Below are 16,676 nucleotides of genomic sequence, written 5' to 3' on the forward strand. Positions count from 1 at the left end.
AGCTACATAGTCAAGGGAATCGTCACCTATTTAATAATGGGTACCTCAAAGGCAGTTAGGGAAAAATTAAGAGAAATTGCTGAATATAAAGATTAAAGCATGCACATAGTTTAACGGAGACTGCCAAGATAAGGAAGAAAGTTTTAAATAAATAAAAGTCAGATACTTGAGTATAAAACTAAGGAGGCTAAGAAATACTTTGGGAAGTGTCTATATTTTTTTTTAAGAAGACACTTTTTAAAAATTGTGGTAAAATACACATAACATAAATTTACCATCGTCATCATTTTAAAGTATACAACTTAGTAGTAAGTACAATCACATTGGTGTGCAATCAGTCTCCAGAACTCTTTTCATATTGCCAAACAAAAACTATACCCATTAAACAGCTCCCTAATCCCTCAACCCCCCAGCCCCTGGCAACTACCTTTCTACTTTCTGTCTCTATGAATTTGACTACTCTAGGCACCTCACACCAAGTGGAAATCACACAAGCTTCGTCTTTTAAAAAGAAACTTTTAAACCAGAGAAACGACTAGCAGAGACGAATGGAAGTCATCCAAAGTATGAAGGCACAGAAAAATACAAAGCAGAAAGTAAACTGGGGAGAATTCCAGATTTTAGAATCTATAAAATGATCCCAGTCATAATGTTTATTATCGGAAGTAGACACAGATTCTCTTTTCTAAATATCCTTTAAACAAAAACAGAAAAACATGAGCAAAGAGTCGACTGGGGGAAACTCCAGATTTCAACATCTGTAAATGATTCCAGGAACAACATGGGTTATCAGAAGTGGATTCAGATCCTCTTCTCCAGATAGCTTTAAAACAAAGAGAGAGGAAGTCAACATCGTCTCTTGGTTACTTAAAATTTGATTCTAGAGAAGGACGTTTCAAACATTTATATCAGACTAAAATTCAATCAGGAAAAAAAGCATATTTGAAGCATCAAACCAGTTACAACTAAACTCTGATCTGCTGCTAAAATGACCTGCCTAAAAACTTTTCCAGTCTTTCTTAGACATTATGTGCTTGAATAAACATGCTGCTGAGCTCTAACAACACTTACATGGAAGACTATTATTTAAGTTTGTCTTATTAACAGTAAAAACATATAATTTGATCTCAAATACAAAAAAAGCAACAACCTAAAATCACAACAGCCTTAAAAACATGCTGATTAAAATAATCTGAGGACAGAATTAAATCTGAAATTAATGCTGATGTTAAAGCTAATTTCGATTTTTAAGAACAAGGCAAACAAAAAGTTGCATGTTTTATGGGAAATTTTTATTCTCATCATATTAAGTATTTTAATCACTTTTCTTAATCTGGGGATGGTCCCTGCAATTGAGAAATCATGAAGCAAATTTAATTGTACTACTCTTTCAGAAAAGAATTACCAATCATCCAAACCTCTGAAAGACTAAAACTGTAATTCTGGAAAAAATTTTTCCTTGGCTCCACCTTGATTTTTTCTTTATATGCAAAATGCCCCAGGGCTCTGACCCAGCCTCAGAAAAAGAGCCAGTAGAGTGGGTTCACAAAAAGAAATTATCCAATTATGGATTAGCAAAATTGTGACAGGGATTAAGAAGTGACAGAGAAAAGAAACACCCTAAAAGTGTGTGCATAAGAGCTAAGAAGGCAGACTCGAATACGCTCTTCACTGTGACTTCTATTCTCTTGGACCAGCTAAGCGTCTGCAGGAGCGTCATGTCTTGCTCACCTCGCGTCTCCTCCTCCAGGGCTGGAGGCAGCAGCTCGGTCAGAGTGTCTGCAGGTGGAAGCAGCTTCAGCAGTGGGAGCAGATGCGGTCTGGGGGGTGGCTCTGGCCGGGGCTTCCGAGGAGGAGCCAGCAGCTGCGGCCCGAGTGGGGCATCTAGCAGTGGCTTTGGAGGTGGCTTTGGTAGCTGCTTAGTAAGGAGCAGTTTTGGAGGTGCCTCAAGCTCTGGGGCTGGCTTTAGCGGGAGTTCTGGCTTTGGCGGGGGCTCTGGATTCGGTGGGGGACCTGGCTTTGGCAGGGGTGCTAGTGGAGGCTTCTACAGCTATGGGGGCGGTATGGGAGGTGGTGTCGGTGGTGGTGTGGGCGATGGGGGGCTTTTCTCTGGAAGTGGAAAGCAAACCATGCAGAACCTCAATGACCGCCTGGCCAGTTACCTAGACAAGGTCAGAGCTCTGGAGGAGGCCAACGCTGATCTGGAGAACAAAATCAAGGCATGGTATGACAAATATGGTCCTGGGTCTAGAGATGGTGGATCCGGAAGAGATTACAGCAAATACTATCCCGCAGCTGAAGATCTCAGGAACCAGGTGAGACCACACTATCCATGGCTGAGTTTCTGTCATTGCTGTACCTTTCACTTTAACCAGATCATGTATTGTAATAAAAAATTTAAGTCAAGGAATTATTTGAAAACATATTTGTTTGTTGTATATACAAAATGTGACCTGGCATATCATAATTACGACAGTACTAAATATGACATACTACCACCTTAACTTTCTGTTTGCATCTCAAATTTGACGTTTTTTCATGACCGGCACTCAGCCAGTGAGTGCACCGGTCAGTCCTATATAGGATCCGAACCCGCGGTGGGAGCGTCGCCGCGCTCCCAGCGCAGCACTCTACCAAGTGCGCCACGGGCTCGGCCTGCATCTCAAATTTGAATATTTCTACATAACAATAAAACATATACAATGGCAGGCAGCTAATTAACATGTACATATAAGAGTGATGGTAATGGGCCAACATTAGTTTAATCTAATTATTCCATGATTAATTCTGACAGATTGACATATTTTAGTGGCTAGCTAGATTTAAATAGTCTTTAGGACTATTTTTCTTCCTAGAAAATTTGGTGCCAATATCGTATAAGAATACAGTGGAATCTAAAATGTTTAGCCTCCGTTGAATAGGAAATATATTTTTAGGGACATTTTTTGAAGTGAAATTCAATTTTTGTACTATTTTCCAAAAGAGGTCATGAAATAACTGATCTTCCAAAGCAGCAGAAATACGCAGAGAACTGTGTTCTGGAAAACAATGTTCTATGCCTATTCCAATAAAAATGCAAACTGTTACCTTTTTGCAGAGAGGTATAGTCCTAAATATACCAGTCCTAAACATACAGGTGTAGGCTTGCAAAGCAATTCACCTTTAAGAGATAATAATGCAGAAGACATCTACCCTCACAGGCAGACATGCAGGCACAAGGTCAAAACCATCCATGATTCATTCACTATTACCATCTTTCCTAGATCATTACTGTCACTATTGAAAATGCTGGGATCATTCTGCAGATTGACAATGCCAGATTGGCTGCTGATGACTTCAGACTGAAGTAAGAAATGTGAAGACTTGAAAAGAAGTGTAACTGGAAAAATAAAATATAGTTTGCTTAAAAGAGTGTTTTAAAAATCTTTTAGGTGATCATGACCTAAACTCACAAACACCCCAAGGGTAAACTTCAGAAACCACCATTCCACCAAAAAAAAAAAAAAAAAAAGGAAGAAGAAGAGGAAAGAAAGGAAAAAAGAAAGAGGCAAATTAAGGATGAACATTTTGTTACAAAATATTACACATAATTAGAATTAACATTAGACTTGAATTTTTCTTTATGGGAGAAACATTCCTAAGAGAAAACCTAGTAGTCTTCACTCATCAAAATGATCAGAGGTGAAAACTTTTTCAATATGTAAGAATAGAAGGCGTCCTTTGAAACGTGGTCAGGCCAGCTCACTGTCTGCCTTACTGCTGCCATTTCCAGGTACGAGAACGAGCTGTATCTGCGGCAGAGCGTGGAGGCTGACGTCAATCGCTTGCGGAAAGTCTTAGACGACCTGACAATGACTCGCTCAGACCTGGAGCTGCAGACTGAGAGTCTCACGGAGGAGCTGGCCTACCTGAAGAAGAACCATGAGGAGGTAGGAACACATTCCACATAAACAAGCAACTCTTGGCTCACCTATTTCCTCCCACGTCCATGCTATAAAAACAAAATGAACTCGGTTTTGTCTAAATAAATTTCCCACATCCTACGACTAGGGGGGAAAAAGTAACAATGAGCATATTATATCTAAATTTGATTTTTTTTTTCTCCTCTAGTGTCCTAGTTTCAAATTTTTGTTGGCTATGCACATTTTAGGAAGTCATTACTTTTCTATTGCACCACTGTGGCCTTTTTTCCTTCGTGCTAAGGAAATGAAGAGTATGCAAGGCAGCGCTGGAGGGGACGTGACCGTGGAAATGAATGCTGCCCCAGGAACTGACCTGACCAAATTACTGAACGACATGAGGGCACAGTACGAGGAGCTGGCTGAGCAAAACCGCAGGGAGGCTGAGGAGCAGTTCAACAAGCAGGTAGATGGTCTCTGCTGAGCATCAAAGCCTGCAGCCCCACACAAGTCACTTCTGCTCCTTTCATCTGCCTGCAACAGCATTTTATTTTTATTTAGAGTGCATCACTGCAAGCACAGATCTCTACTGATGCCGGGGCAGCCAGTTCCGCCAAGAGTGAGATAACAGAACTGAAACGTACTCTGCAAGCCCTGGAAATTGAGCTTCAGTCCCAACTGGCTATGGTATATGCAAATAGATTTTCAAAATCTCCAACATGGAATTAAGCAAATGCAGTTTTCTTTCTTTGCCAAGATGTTCACTAGGCACATAATAAAAGCAGTGTTAAGAAGAACCATTTTGTGGTTACACAAAGCATAAAGCAGTTAAAAATTATGTACTCTATTTCCAAAAATATTTAGTTTAAAAAGTAAGGCCAACAAAAATTATCATATAAAATCATATTTTTTAAAAATCATCCAATGACTTTTTTTCATCATGAATTTTTTATGTGCTTTTTCTTTTAGAAAAGCTCCCTGGAAGGGACCCTGGCTGACACGGAAGCTGGCTACGTGGCTCAGCTGTCACAAATCCAAATGCAGATCAGTAGCCTGGAAGAGCAGATCTGCCAGATCCGGGGGGAGACCGAATGTCAGAACACAGAATATGCACAACTGCTGGACATCAAGACACGCCTGGAGATGGAGATAGAGACCTACCGCCGCCTGCTCAGTGGAGAGGGAGGGTAAATGAAAGTCATGAACATGCCAAAATACACACCTTGCTGAATTGATTTTATGAAACCAAAAAGGGACTCAAGGGTTAGATTTGTATTTGTGAAGTAATAAAGTAACAGACACAGTCCAATCAAAAGACAGCTAAAGCTTCATTACAGAGAATCCCCATTATGGAGGGTTTCCCCTAACGGAGCAAACTGCAAAGGAAATCAAAAATTTTTTTTTCCTCCAGTGGTTCTGGTTTTGGAGAATGTGATTATAGAAACTCAGGATCCAGAAACATGGGATCCAAGGATTTGGCATGTGGTGACTCAAGATCTGGTCAAGGAAGAGGTAGACTTTTTTTTCAATGTTGATAATCTTATAATTTAAAGGTAAAGGCATGCTTTGTTTGTCATATTAAAAGTGTAGACTGTCATTTACATAATCTTACCCAGAGAGAACATACTAAATGCATGCAGTTGAATTTCTCTTGATCTGTGTTTCTGTGATAGCCTCCAGACTGACACTTGATCCCATGATTTTCAGATCCAAGCAAGACTAGAGTGACTAAGACCATCATAGAGGAGGTGGTGGATGGCAAAGTCATCTCATCTCAAGTCAGTAATGTTTCTGAGGTGAAAGTTAAATAAGTAATTTCCACATCAACAAGAGTGTCTTTCAAAGAAAAAATCAAGGAGGACACAAGTGAAGAAATCACATCAATGTAATCATCTTTCTGGATAACTTCGGAGAAAAGTTTCCATCCGGAAACAGATGACTAGCCAAATTTTCCGCATCCTCTGATTTTCCTATTAGACTGCTCTTGAAAAAGTTTAAATGACACTTTGCTCTGTTTCTATGCTTCAATAAACTTACTTTTGCAAGTTAACTAAATTATTCCTGAATTTTTAAGAAAGTTAATATTTTACCTAGAAATGAAGCTACGAATTATGGTCTAGTTGCATTATTATGTCATTAATATTAACTCATTATTTATATTATACCTTCTTCATAAAATCAAGATTATGGCCATTTTGAATGTGGGCATTTTTTAATGACATCATATAAGAACTTGGTGGCACAATTGCTGAAACTAGACTTCAGTGTCCCTAAAAGTATAGCCAACAGCTTAGCAACAAAAAAGGATGAGATTATTTGATCAGCTTATAATTAATTAATGCCTAATTTTCTTATCCACATCACTGACCTGCTTATTTCATAAGATGAAAAAGAAACTAAAGATATGCCTTCTACTTCACAAGGCTTACATTTCACATGGGGAGGGAAGCTAAAACACAGCGAAGAGAGCAAACAAGAAGAAGTATTAATAATAAAGGGCTTGATTTCACAGTATTTACCAGAGTGCCACAGGAATGAGACATGGCATGTTTGCAGGGCATTTAGGGGACAGATCTAAATAAAGAGTCTTGGAGAAATAGGATTGTATATGTGATATGGTGCCAGATTAAGAGAAGAGATGCTCAGGTACTTGTTCCTTTAACAAATCTAGCCACAGTTCTGGCCAAAAATTGTCACTTGGCCAAGCTGGCATTTCTTTCCCCCACTCACCACTGATGAGGTCTTTTACCCCCTGGGTGTTCACAGCCCCATTCTTCCACCTCTACAACATCCCTGAAGCCACATGGCTCTGTCTCATCTTACTTGGAGGACGAAGTGTAGGAGGTGGTACAGGTCCTAGGAAGAACCCAAGCCAGGCTGGGTAAATTCTTCTCATTTGAAGAATTTAATATGACCAGATCACAAATTAGAGAATTAACCCCACAACCCAGTCCTCAAGAAAAAACATGAAACATAGCATAAAAAGCCAAACTGGAAGTTAGAAAAGGATAAACCTGAGCTTAATTGGTATAAATTGTACTCTCAAATATAAAACTAATTAGAGCTGTATGAGAATACCAAATCTTTTTAGTCAAAACAACCAAAAATGTAGTTTTTCTTCTTCTAGGCAAATTGAATAAAGCTGGGCCCACAGCAATTTCTGCTTAAACAGCTAACCATAGAATAAGGTTAATAGCTAAGCACAAAACCACTCCCCAAAGAAAAAGTGCAATTTTAAGTCATCCTAAGTCAAACACATGTTTTCCATCAAATCATCACAACAAATAAAACTCTGAATATTTCTCTTCCAATGGAAAATTAAGAATACTAACCGGCTGATCCAGCCTGGGTTAACAGCCAAAGGACAGAGATGGGAATCTGCTGTGTGCACCCCCAGTCCTCGGGCTGTCCTGGCCACATCAGGGAAGCCTCTCTCTGTGGACTTGCCCGGATCTAGACTTCGAGCTGCACATCCTGACCACCTGGGACTTATGTCTATGGCTAGAACAAGGGGTCTTCAAAAAGTTCATGGAAAGATTAATATCATTTTTTGGTTCTATTTTTCTTTTTTTTTTTTTTTTTTTTTTTTTTTTTTTAATTTTATTTTGTCGATATACATTGTAGCTGATTAATGCTCCCCATCACCAAAACCTCCCTCCCTTCTCCTTCCCCCCCTCCCCCCCAACAATGTCCTTTCTGTTTGTTTGTTGTATCAACTTCAAATAATTGTGGTTGTTATATCTTCTTCCTCCCCGCCCCCCGGTTTGTGTGTGTATGTGTGTGTGTGTGTGTGCGTGAATTTATATATTAATTTTTAGCTCCCTCCAATAAGTGAGAACATGTGGTATTTCTCTTTCTGTGCCTGACTTGTTTCACTTAATATAATTCTCTCAAGGTCCATCCATGTTGTTGCAAATGGCAGTATTTCATTCGTTTTTATAGCTGAGTAGTATTCCATTGTGTAGATGTACCACATTTTCCGTATCCACTCATCTGATGATGGACATTTGGGCTGGTTCCAACTCTTGGCTATTGTAAAGAGTGCTGCGATAAACATTGGGGAACAGGTATACCTTCGACTTGATGATTTCCATTCCTCTGGGTATATTCCCAACAGTGGGATGGCTGGGTCGTATGGTAGATCTATTTGCAATTGTTTAAGGAACCTCCATACCATTTTCCATAGAGGCTGCACCATTTTGCAGTCCCACCAACAATGTATGAGAGTTCCTTTTTCTCCGCAGCCTCGCCAGCATTTATCGTTCAGAGTCTTTTGGATTTTAGCCATCCTAACTGGGGTTAGATGGTATCTCAATGTGGTTTTGATTTGCATTTCCCGGATGCTGAGTGATGTTGAGCATTTTTTCATATGTCTGTTGGCCATTTGTATATCTTCCTTAGAGAAATGCCTACTTAGCTCTTTTGCCCATTTTTTAATTGGGTTGCTTGTTTTCTTCTTGTAAAGTTGTTTGAGTTCCTTATATATTCTGGATATTAATCCTTTGTCAGATGTATATTTTGCAAATATTTTCTCCCACTCTGTTGGTTGTCTTTTAACTCTTTTAATTGTTTCTTTTGCTGTGCAGAAGCTTTTTAGTTTGATATAATCCCATTTGTTTATTTTTCCTTTGGTTGCCCGTGCTTTTGGGGTCGTATTCATGAAGTCTGTGCCCAGTCCTATTTCCTGAAGTGTTTCCCCTATGTTTTCTTTAAGAAGTTTTATTGTCTCAGGGTGTATATTTAAATCCTTAATCCATTTTGAGTTGATTTTAGTATACGGTGAGAGGTATGGATCTAGTTTCATTCTCCTGCATATCGATATCCAGTTATCCCAGCACCACTTGCTGAAGAGGCAGTCCCTTCCCCAGTGAATAGGTTTGGTGCCTTTGTCAAAGATCAGATGGCAGTAAGTGTGTGGGTTGATTTCTGGATTCTCTATTCTATTCCATTGGTCAGTGTGTCTGTTTTTATGCCAGTACCATACTGTTTTGGTTATTATAGCTTTGTAGTATAGCTTAAAGTCAGGTAGTGTTATGCCTCCAGCTTTATTTTTTTTGCTGAGCATTGCTTTGGCTATTCGTGGTCTTTTATTGTTCCATATAAATGTCTGAATAGTTTTTTCCATTTCTGAGAAAAATGTCTTTGGAATTTTGATGGGGATTGCATTGAATTTGTATATCACTTTGGGTAGTATGGACATTTTCACTATGTTGATTCTTCCAATCCAAGAGCATGGAATATCTTTCCATCTTCTTGTATCCTCTCTAATTTCTCTCAGCAGTGGTTTGTAGTTCTCATTATAGAGATTTTTCACCTCCTTGGTTAACTCAATTCCTAAATATTTTATTTTTTTGGTGGCTATTGTAAATGGGCAGGCTTTCTTGATTTCTCCTTCTGCATGTTCACTATTGGAGAAAAGAAATGCTACTGATTTTTGTGTGTTGATTTTGTATCCTGCTACTGTGCTGAAATCATTTATCAATTCCAACAGTTTTTTTGTAGAGGTTTTAGGCTGTTCGATATATAGGATCATGTCATCTGCAAACAGGGACAGTTTGACTTCATCTTTTCCAATCTGGATGCCCTTTATTTCCTTCTCTTCTCTGATTGCTCTGGCTAGTACTTCCAACACTATGTTGAATAGGAGTGGTGAGAGTGGGCATCCTTGTCTAGTGCCTGTTCTTAAAGGAAAAGCTTTCAGCTTTTCCCCATTCAGGATGATATTGGCAGTGGGTTTGTCATATATGGCTTTAATTATGTTGAGATACTTTCCCTCTATACCTAACTTATAGAGGGTCTTTGTCATGAATGAGTGCTGAACTTTATCAAATGCTTTTTCAGCATCTATAGAGATGATCATATGGTCCTTGTGTTTGAGTTTATTAATATGGTGTATCACATTTATTGATTTGCGTATGTTGAACCAACCTTGCATCCCTGGGATGAATCCCACTTGATCGTGATGAATAATTTTTCGTATGTGTTGCTGTATTCTGTTTGCTAGTATTTTAGTGAGGATTTTTGCATCTATATTCATCAAGGATATCGGCCTGTAGTTTTCTTTTTTGGTTATATCTTTACCTGGTTTTGGTATCAGGATGATGTTTGCTTCATAGAATGAGTTTGGGAGATTTGCGTCCGTTTCAATCTTTTGGAATAGTTTGTAAAGAATCGGTGTCAATTCCTCTTTGAATGTTTGGTAAAATTCTGCTGTGAATCCATCTGGTCCTGGGCTTTTCTTTGTTGGGAGCCTTCTGATAACAGTTTCAATCTCCTTTATTGTTATTGGTCTGTTCAAATTTTCTACGTCTTCACGGTTCAGTTTTGGGAGCTTGTGTGTGTCCAGAAATTTATCCATTTCCTCCAGATTTTCAAATTTGTTGGCGTACAGTTGTTTATAGTAGTCTCGAATGATTCCTTGTATTTCAGATGAATCAGTTGTAATATCGCCTTTTTCATTTCTAATTTTTGTTATTTGAGTCTTCTCTCTTCTTTTTTTTGTTAGCCATGCTAATGGTTTGTCAATTTTATTTATCTTTTCAAAAAACCAACTTTTTGATTCGTTGATCTTTTGAATTGTTTTTTGGTTTTCAATTTCATTAAGTTCTGCTCTGATCTTAATGATTTCTTTCCGTCTGCTAACTTTAGGATTGGATTGTTCTTGTTTTTCTAGTTCTTTAAGGTGAAGTGTTAGGTTGTTCACTTGCCATCTTTCCATTCTTCTGAAGTGAGCATTTAATGCAATAAATTTTCCCCTCAATACTGCTTTTGCAGTATCCCACAGGTTTTGGTATGATGTATCATTGTTTTCATTAGTTTCAATAAACTTTTTGATTTCCTGCTTGATTTCTTCTTGGACCCATATGTCATTAAGTAGAATGCTGTTTAATTTCCATGTGTTTGTATAGTTTGCAGAGTTTTGTTTGTTATTAATTTCTAGTTTTAATCCATTGTGGTCTGAGAAGATACATGGGATAATTCCAATTTTTTTGAATTTACTGAGACTTGATTTGTGACCTAATATGTGATCTATCCTGGAGAATGATCCATGTGCTGATGAGAAGAATGAATATTCTGAGGTTGTTGGGTGGAATGTTCTGTAGATATCTGCCAATTCCAATTGGTCTAGAGTCTTGTTTAGATCTTGTGTTTCTCTACTGATTCTTTGCCTAGATGATCTGTCTAATATTGACAGTGGAGTGTTCAGGTCCCCTGCTATTATGGTATTAGTGTCTATTTCCTTCTTTAGGTCTAATAGAGTTTGTTTTATAAATCTGGCTGCTCCAACATTGGGTGCGTACATATTTATGATTGTTATGTCTTCTTGATGGATCAGTCCTTTTATCATTAAGTAGTGTCCCTCATTGTCTCTTTTTATGGTTTTTAGTTTAAAGTCTATTTTGTCAGATATAAGAATAGCCACTCCAGCTCGTTTTTCTTTTCTGTTTGCATGGTAAATCTTTTTCCATCCTTTCACTCTTAGTCTGTGTGAATCTTTATGGGTAAGGTGGGTCTCTTGTAGGCAGCATATAGTTGGGTCCTGCTTTTTGATCCAGTCAGCCAGTCTGTGTCTTTTAATTGGGGAATTTAAGCCTTTAACATTAAGAGTTGTTATTGAAAGGTGTTGATTTATTCCTAGCATTTTATTGGTTGTTTGGTTGTCTTAGGTGTCTTTTGTTCCTTGCTTTCTGATTTACTGTTTGGTTTCTTTGTTTGTTGGTTCCTTAGGTTGTAGATAGTGTTTTTGTTAGCTTGTTTTCTCTTCATGAATGCCATTTTTATTGTACTAGTGGGTTTAGATTTTTCTTAGGTTTTTATGGCAGTGGTAGTTATTTTTCAGGAACCAAACCCAGTACTCCCTTGAGGATTTCTTGTAAGGGTGGTCGTGTGGTAGTGAACTCCCGCAGTTTTTGTTTGTCTGAGAAATATACTATTTGCCCCTCATTTCGGAAGGATAGCCTTGCAGGGTAGAGTATTCTTGGCTGGCAATCTTTGTCTTTTAGTATTTTGAAAATATCATCCCATTCCTTTCTAGCTTTTAGGGTTTGTGATGAAAAGTCTGATGTTAACCTGATTGGGGCTCCCTTATAGGTGATTTGACGCTTCTCTCTTGCAGCTTTTAAGATTCTCTCTTTGTCTCTGAGTTTTGCCAATTTGACTATGACATGTCTTGGAGAAGGCCTTTTTGGGTTGAATACGTTTGGAGATCGTTGAGCTTCCTGGATCTGAAGATCTGTGATTTTTCCTATACCTGGGAAGTTTTCTGCCACTATTTTTTTGAATATGTTTTCAATGGAATCTCCATTTTCCTCCCCTTCTGGAATACCCATGACTCGGATATTTGAGCGCTTGAGGTTGTCTGATATCTCTCTCAGATTTTCTTCCATGTCCTTGATTCTTTTTTCTTTCTTTTTGTCTGCTTGTGTTATTTCAAACAGCCCATCTTCAAGTTCAGAGGTTCTCTCTTCAACTTCGACAAGCCTGCTGGTTAAACTCTCCGTTGTGTTTTTTATTTCGCTGAATAACTTCTTCAGTTCAGCAAGTTCTGCTACATTTTTTTTCAGGACATTGATTTCCTTGTATATTTCCTCTTTCAGATCCTGTATACTTTTCCTCATTTCATCATGATGTCTAGCTGAGTTTTCTTGTATCTCATTCAGTTTCCTTAGAATTATCACTCGAAATTCCTTGTCAGTTATTTCAAGGGCTTCTTGTTCTATAGGATCTAGAGTATGAGATTTATTAACTTTTGGTGGTGTACTTTCTTGATTTTTTGTATTTCTGGTGTCTTTTTTTTGGTGTTTATTCATTGTTGCAGGGGGTTTCACAGTCCACCGGTTTAAGACTAATGACTAACTAGGATGTTGCTGTGGTTGCCAATTTGGTATGGCTCCCGCCGTGACTGCTCAGTTGGCCTCTAGTGTCTTGTGTGTGTGGTTGCCTCGGGTCTTGGGCTTCTCCGGGGATCCACCTTTCTGGTCAGCTTGTACTCTGCTGGGCTGGTGGATCACGTACCACAGGGTGTATGATCTCTGTTGAGCTTTCACTTTCTGTACAGGACTTCTCCCCGTCCGTGTGCTCTGGCCCAGGCTGTTAGATCGTGCAGTGGCGACCCCACCGGGTGTGTGGTTTCTGTCGAGACTCCGCCTCCCTGGCCGCACGTCTCCCCCCTCTGTGCACACTGTGCTGGGCTGGGGCGTGTCTTCTGCACCCCTCGTCTATCAGCTGGGCCTTCAAGACCCTGCTCAGCACCGCCTCGCCCAGGAAGTCTACCAGGTTTCTGCTAGGCACAGACGACCGGTCTCTCTGGGTGCCTTTGTAGCACTGTGTAGATCTTTCTCGGGTCTTGTTCACCTTTGTATCCCCCCGGTATAAACCGAGTCTAGTGCCCGCCTGCAGCCTGCTCTCCGGCAGGTTCAAGCGGACCTGGGAACTCTCCTACCGCACTATTCCCAACCAGAAATTCGTTAGGCTTTTTTCCAAACTGGTGGTCGCAGAGATGGTATCTGCCTCCCAGTAACAGGAAGTTTACCGGGGCCGGAGTCCAGGGTGTGGTGGAGTGACAGTCGGCCCGCCCGTACTTCCTAGCCCTCCCAAAACTGGTCGGGACGCCCCACACCCCCAGTCCTGCCAGAGAACCGCGGAGGGAGTGGGAGAGGAGATCGGCCCGCAGGGTCCGGAAAGCCCCGCGCCAGGCCAAGCAAATGGGCTCAGTGATGGCCGAGCAGGGCGGAGCTGCCCGCACCTGGGAAAATGGAGGCAGCACCGGGGCAGTGAGTGGCCTGGTGGTGCAGGCGGAAGCCGCGTGGGCATTCACCCCCCGAACAGAGCTGTGCCAGGGATCACTCACAGTGCTGTGCCAGGTCGGGTGCTCGCTCTGTCTCTGGTTTGTTGCCTTCCGTGTTCTCGGCGCTGCCGCCTCGGGCTGTTCAGTCGCGGCGCCGCTCGGGCGCTCCCAGGAATCTTCTTTAATGCCGGCCTGAAACCTCGAATCCTGAATAGGGCAGCTGGCCGCCTTCAGTGCGGCCCCAGCCTCCGGGATCCTGGCTGCATCCACAGCAGCCCTGGCGCCGTGTTCCCTGTTTCAAGACTCACTTTTGCAGCTAAGAATCAGTTCTTTTCCTGCTCCACACTTCAAAGCTGTTGCCTGTAAATGAGGCAGCCTCTCCTGCCGGGGCAAAGTGGCGTTGAGCCCCCACGACCGGCCAGCAGCAGCAGTCCTCCCTTAAGAGATGGCCAGAGGAAGGTCCACAAGTTTCCCGGCTGCCTGAGGCCCAGTGGCCACCTTTTCCACCTCAGCTACTCCGCGCCAGCCGCAGCAGCCGCCGCCATCTTGAAAACTCCTGGTTCTATTTTTCCACAAACTTTTTCAAGTACTTTCATATTATCCTGTCAGGGCAAAAGAATGAGGCTACTCCAAAAATCATCTTGAGGTGAATCCCTCACTGTGTGTTTCCTTGGCATGTGTTGCGATGCTGCACTTGTACTAAATGATTGTTTACAGATTGAGAAAAGTCCAGTTCATAGGTACCAAGATACTGAGATGCAATAGACTGTGTTGCTAAGAGCACATTCAATTTTTAATACTGAAACTATTGAGACATTTTTGGATCACAAAATTTATTTAGAGTACTGAATAAAATGTTAAGGACAGAGTGTTCATACATTATCACCCATGTTAAAATTATTTCTATCTTTTTTGGGGGGGGTGGCTAGCCAGCATGGGGACCCGAACACTTGACCTTGGTTAAAATTATTTTTAAAAGACGCAACAGAAATAGTTTTATTTTGCAACTCTAAAGCTCAGCTGTCCAGTCAACTTTTAAATGAGAGGAACGTGCTTCTTTCTTCTGAGAGTGAACTGACCCGTAAAAAAGAAGAGCCAGTGCCTACGTACACATGGATTTTCACCTGTTGACTTTTGGTCCAAAAATTCATAGGGTTGTTCTTGTCTTTCCAACTTCAAGAGACAACAGACATGCAAGAAGGGAATGCAAGAAATTGCATCATCCTCACGGAGATTAGAAACAAGATTATCACCAGCAGCCCAGAGAAGACAGCTGAAGGATTTGAGGCTCTAAGGAAAGTGGCCTAAACCTGCTGAATAACTTCACGGAATTAGATAGTGTTCAAGTGACATTAGCTCAAGTGACATTATCTCAACAACTTTCTGAGGTAGCAAAACACTGCAAGTAATAAGTCACTTTAAAAAATTATCAGTGGCCCAAATATGGCACTTGGATAACCGAAAATATCGGTCAAGTCCTTTTAAAAACAATTTATTCATTTGTAATATCTATGTTGATATGAAATGATAAAGTGGAAAAGAAGCAAACATTGAGATAACACTTCAACCACCCTTTTTAATGTTAGCACTTACATAGCACACAAAGGACAAACCCAGAGTGTATCACAGAGCTGTCATGTGTAAAAAGCTTGGACTCCTAGAGAGAGAGAGTGATGAAGGGTTTATTTTGCTGACGAAACCTCAAGGAATGTGAAAGCATATGGGAATCCAGAACAAAACTGCAGCAGGATATGCATGGCATGGCTCAAGCTCGCTCCTTAATGACACAGTAGTGTTGGACAGGGTCCAGAAGACCTACAGAGCAGCAAAACAAATCACAGGTCTAAAAGTTGTATTGCCATAGCTGTCTTTTAAAAGGAAAAAGGAAAGAATACAAAATTGTGTTGTTATAACATCCTACAAGTGTACGTCTATAAAATACAATAGAAAAATTCACATTGACCTCTGCATAAATCTGTTAGAAAACCATTGACAACTTTTAGGAGAATTTCATTATTCTTCTCAAAATGGAGGCAGGAACCACCCAGAAGTTGCAGAGCAGGGAAGACCTCGAGCTCAGGCCAGAAACACAGGTTGGCTATCAGCTGGGAAGGAAAACCCTACATTTCAAAGACAGATACTATCTTGCAACCTACATTCCATAAAACTTGTCCAAAGTTCTGGAAACTGTTTTTAAGAAAGTGCAACAGTCAAAGATAATAAGTTTTAATATAGAGTTATAATATGGAGTTGTATTATGGAATATTCTAAGAAATTAAGAGGCCACTAAGTTAGGGAGCTTATAAATATTCATCACAATTGTGAGAAGAGGAATTATCTCAGTGACTGACCATTTCTCATAATTTGACAACAACTAGGAGTTGTTAGATTCCTTAATACCAGTAGACCAGACATCTGAAATGTGTGCAAAGGTGTTTACTGTAGTATTTTCTAAAAGAGCAAAAGCGTGGAAACAGCCTGAAAGTCCATCAATAAAGAAATGATTGAATAAACTATGTGCATCCAGACAATGGGATATAATGCACATCTATAAGAAATAATGCATTAATCTTTGTCTATTAGCCTGGTAACATATCTATGCTATCATGTTAAGTGAAAAAAAAGCAAAATGCTGAGTCGGTGCGTATAACACGTTTGTGTAAACAAAAATGCTGAAAGGAGAGAGGAGAAACCCACATGTACGTGTATGTGTTTGTACAAGCAGAAAAAAATATGCCCACACCAAAAGGTTGGCAGCAATTATCTGGCCGGCATGATGAGGTACTGGTGAGCAGGGGAGGAAGACTGTTCAATTCTTCTTAATACACCTGTTCATTTCTTGGCCTGGTCTAGGGAGTAGCCATTGCCTTTGTATTTAAAAATAAATTAGGAAAAGTGTACTGTATGTGGGTCCACTTATGATGTAAAAGCATTATAATAGATGAATAAGTCTATAATTAGTCTAAATAGATGTTTTTATAAGTGATATC

General features: G+C 40.2%; 1 protein-coding gene across 1 annotated transcript; it reads left to right on the forward strand.

The window, feature by feature from the left end:
* Positions 1-1,718: 1,718 nt before the first annotated feature.
* Positions 1,719-5,710, forward strand: LOC134388159 (keratin, type I cytoskeletal 24-like). Its single transcript, XM_063110980.1, has 8 exons — positions 1,719-2,315; positions 3,264-3,346; positions 3,773-3,929; positions 4,204-4,365; positions 4,461-4,586; positions 4,869-5,086; positions 5,311-5,411; positions 5,607-5,710. The coding sequence occupies exons 1-8, from the start codon at positions 1,719-1,721 to the stop codon at positions 5,708-5,710; spliced, it is 1,548 nt and encodes a 515-aa protein (XP_062967050.1).
* Positions 5,711-16,676: the final 10,966 nt, after the last annotated feature.

Source organism: Cynocephalus volans, chromosome 10 (assembly GCF_027409185.1).
Source record: "Cynocephalus volans isolate mCynVol1 chromosome 10, mCynVol1.pri, whole genome shotgun sequence".
NCBI lineage: Eukaryota > Metazoa > Chordata > Mammalia > Dermoptera > Cynocephalidae > Cynocephalus > Cynocephalus volans.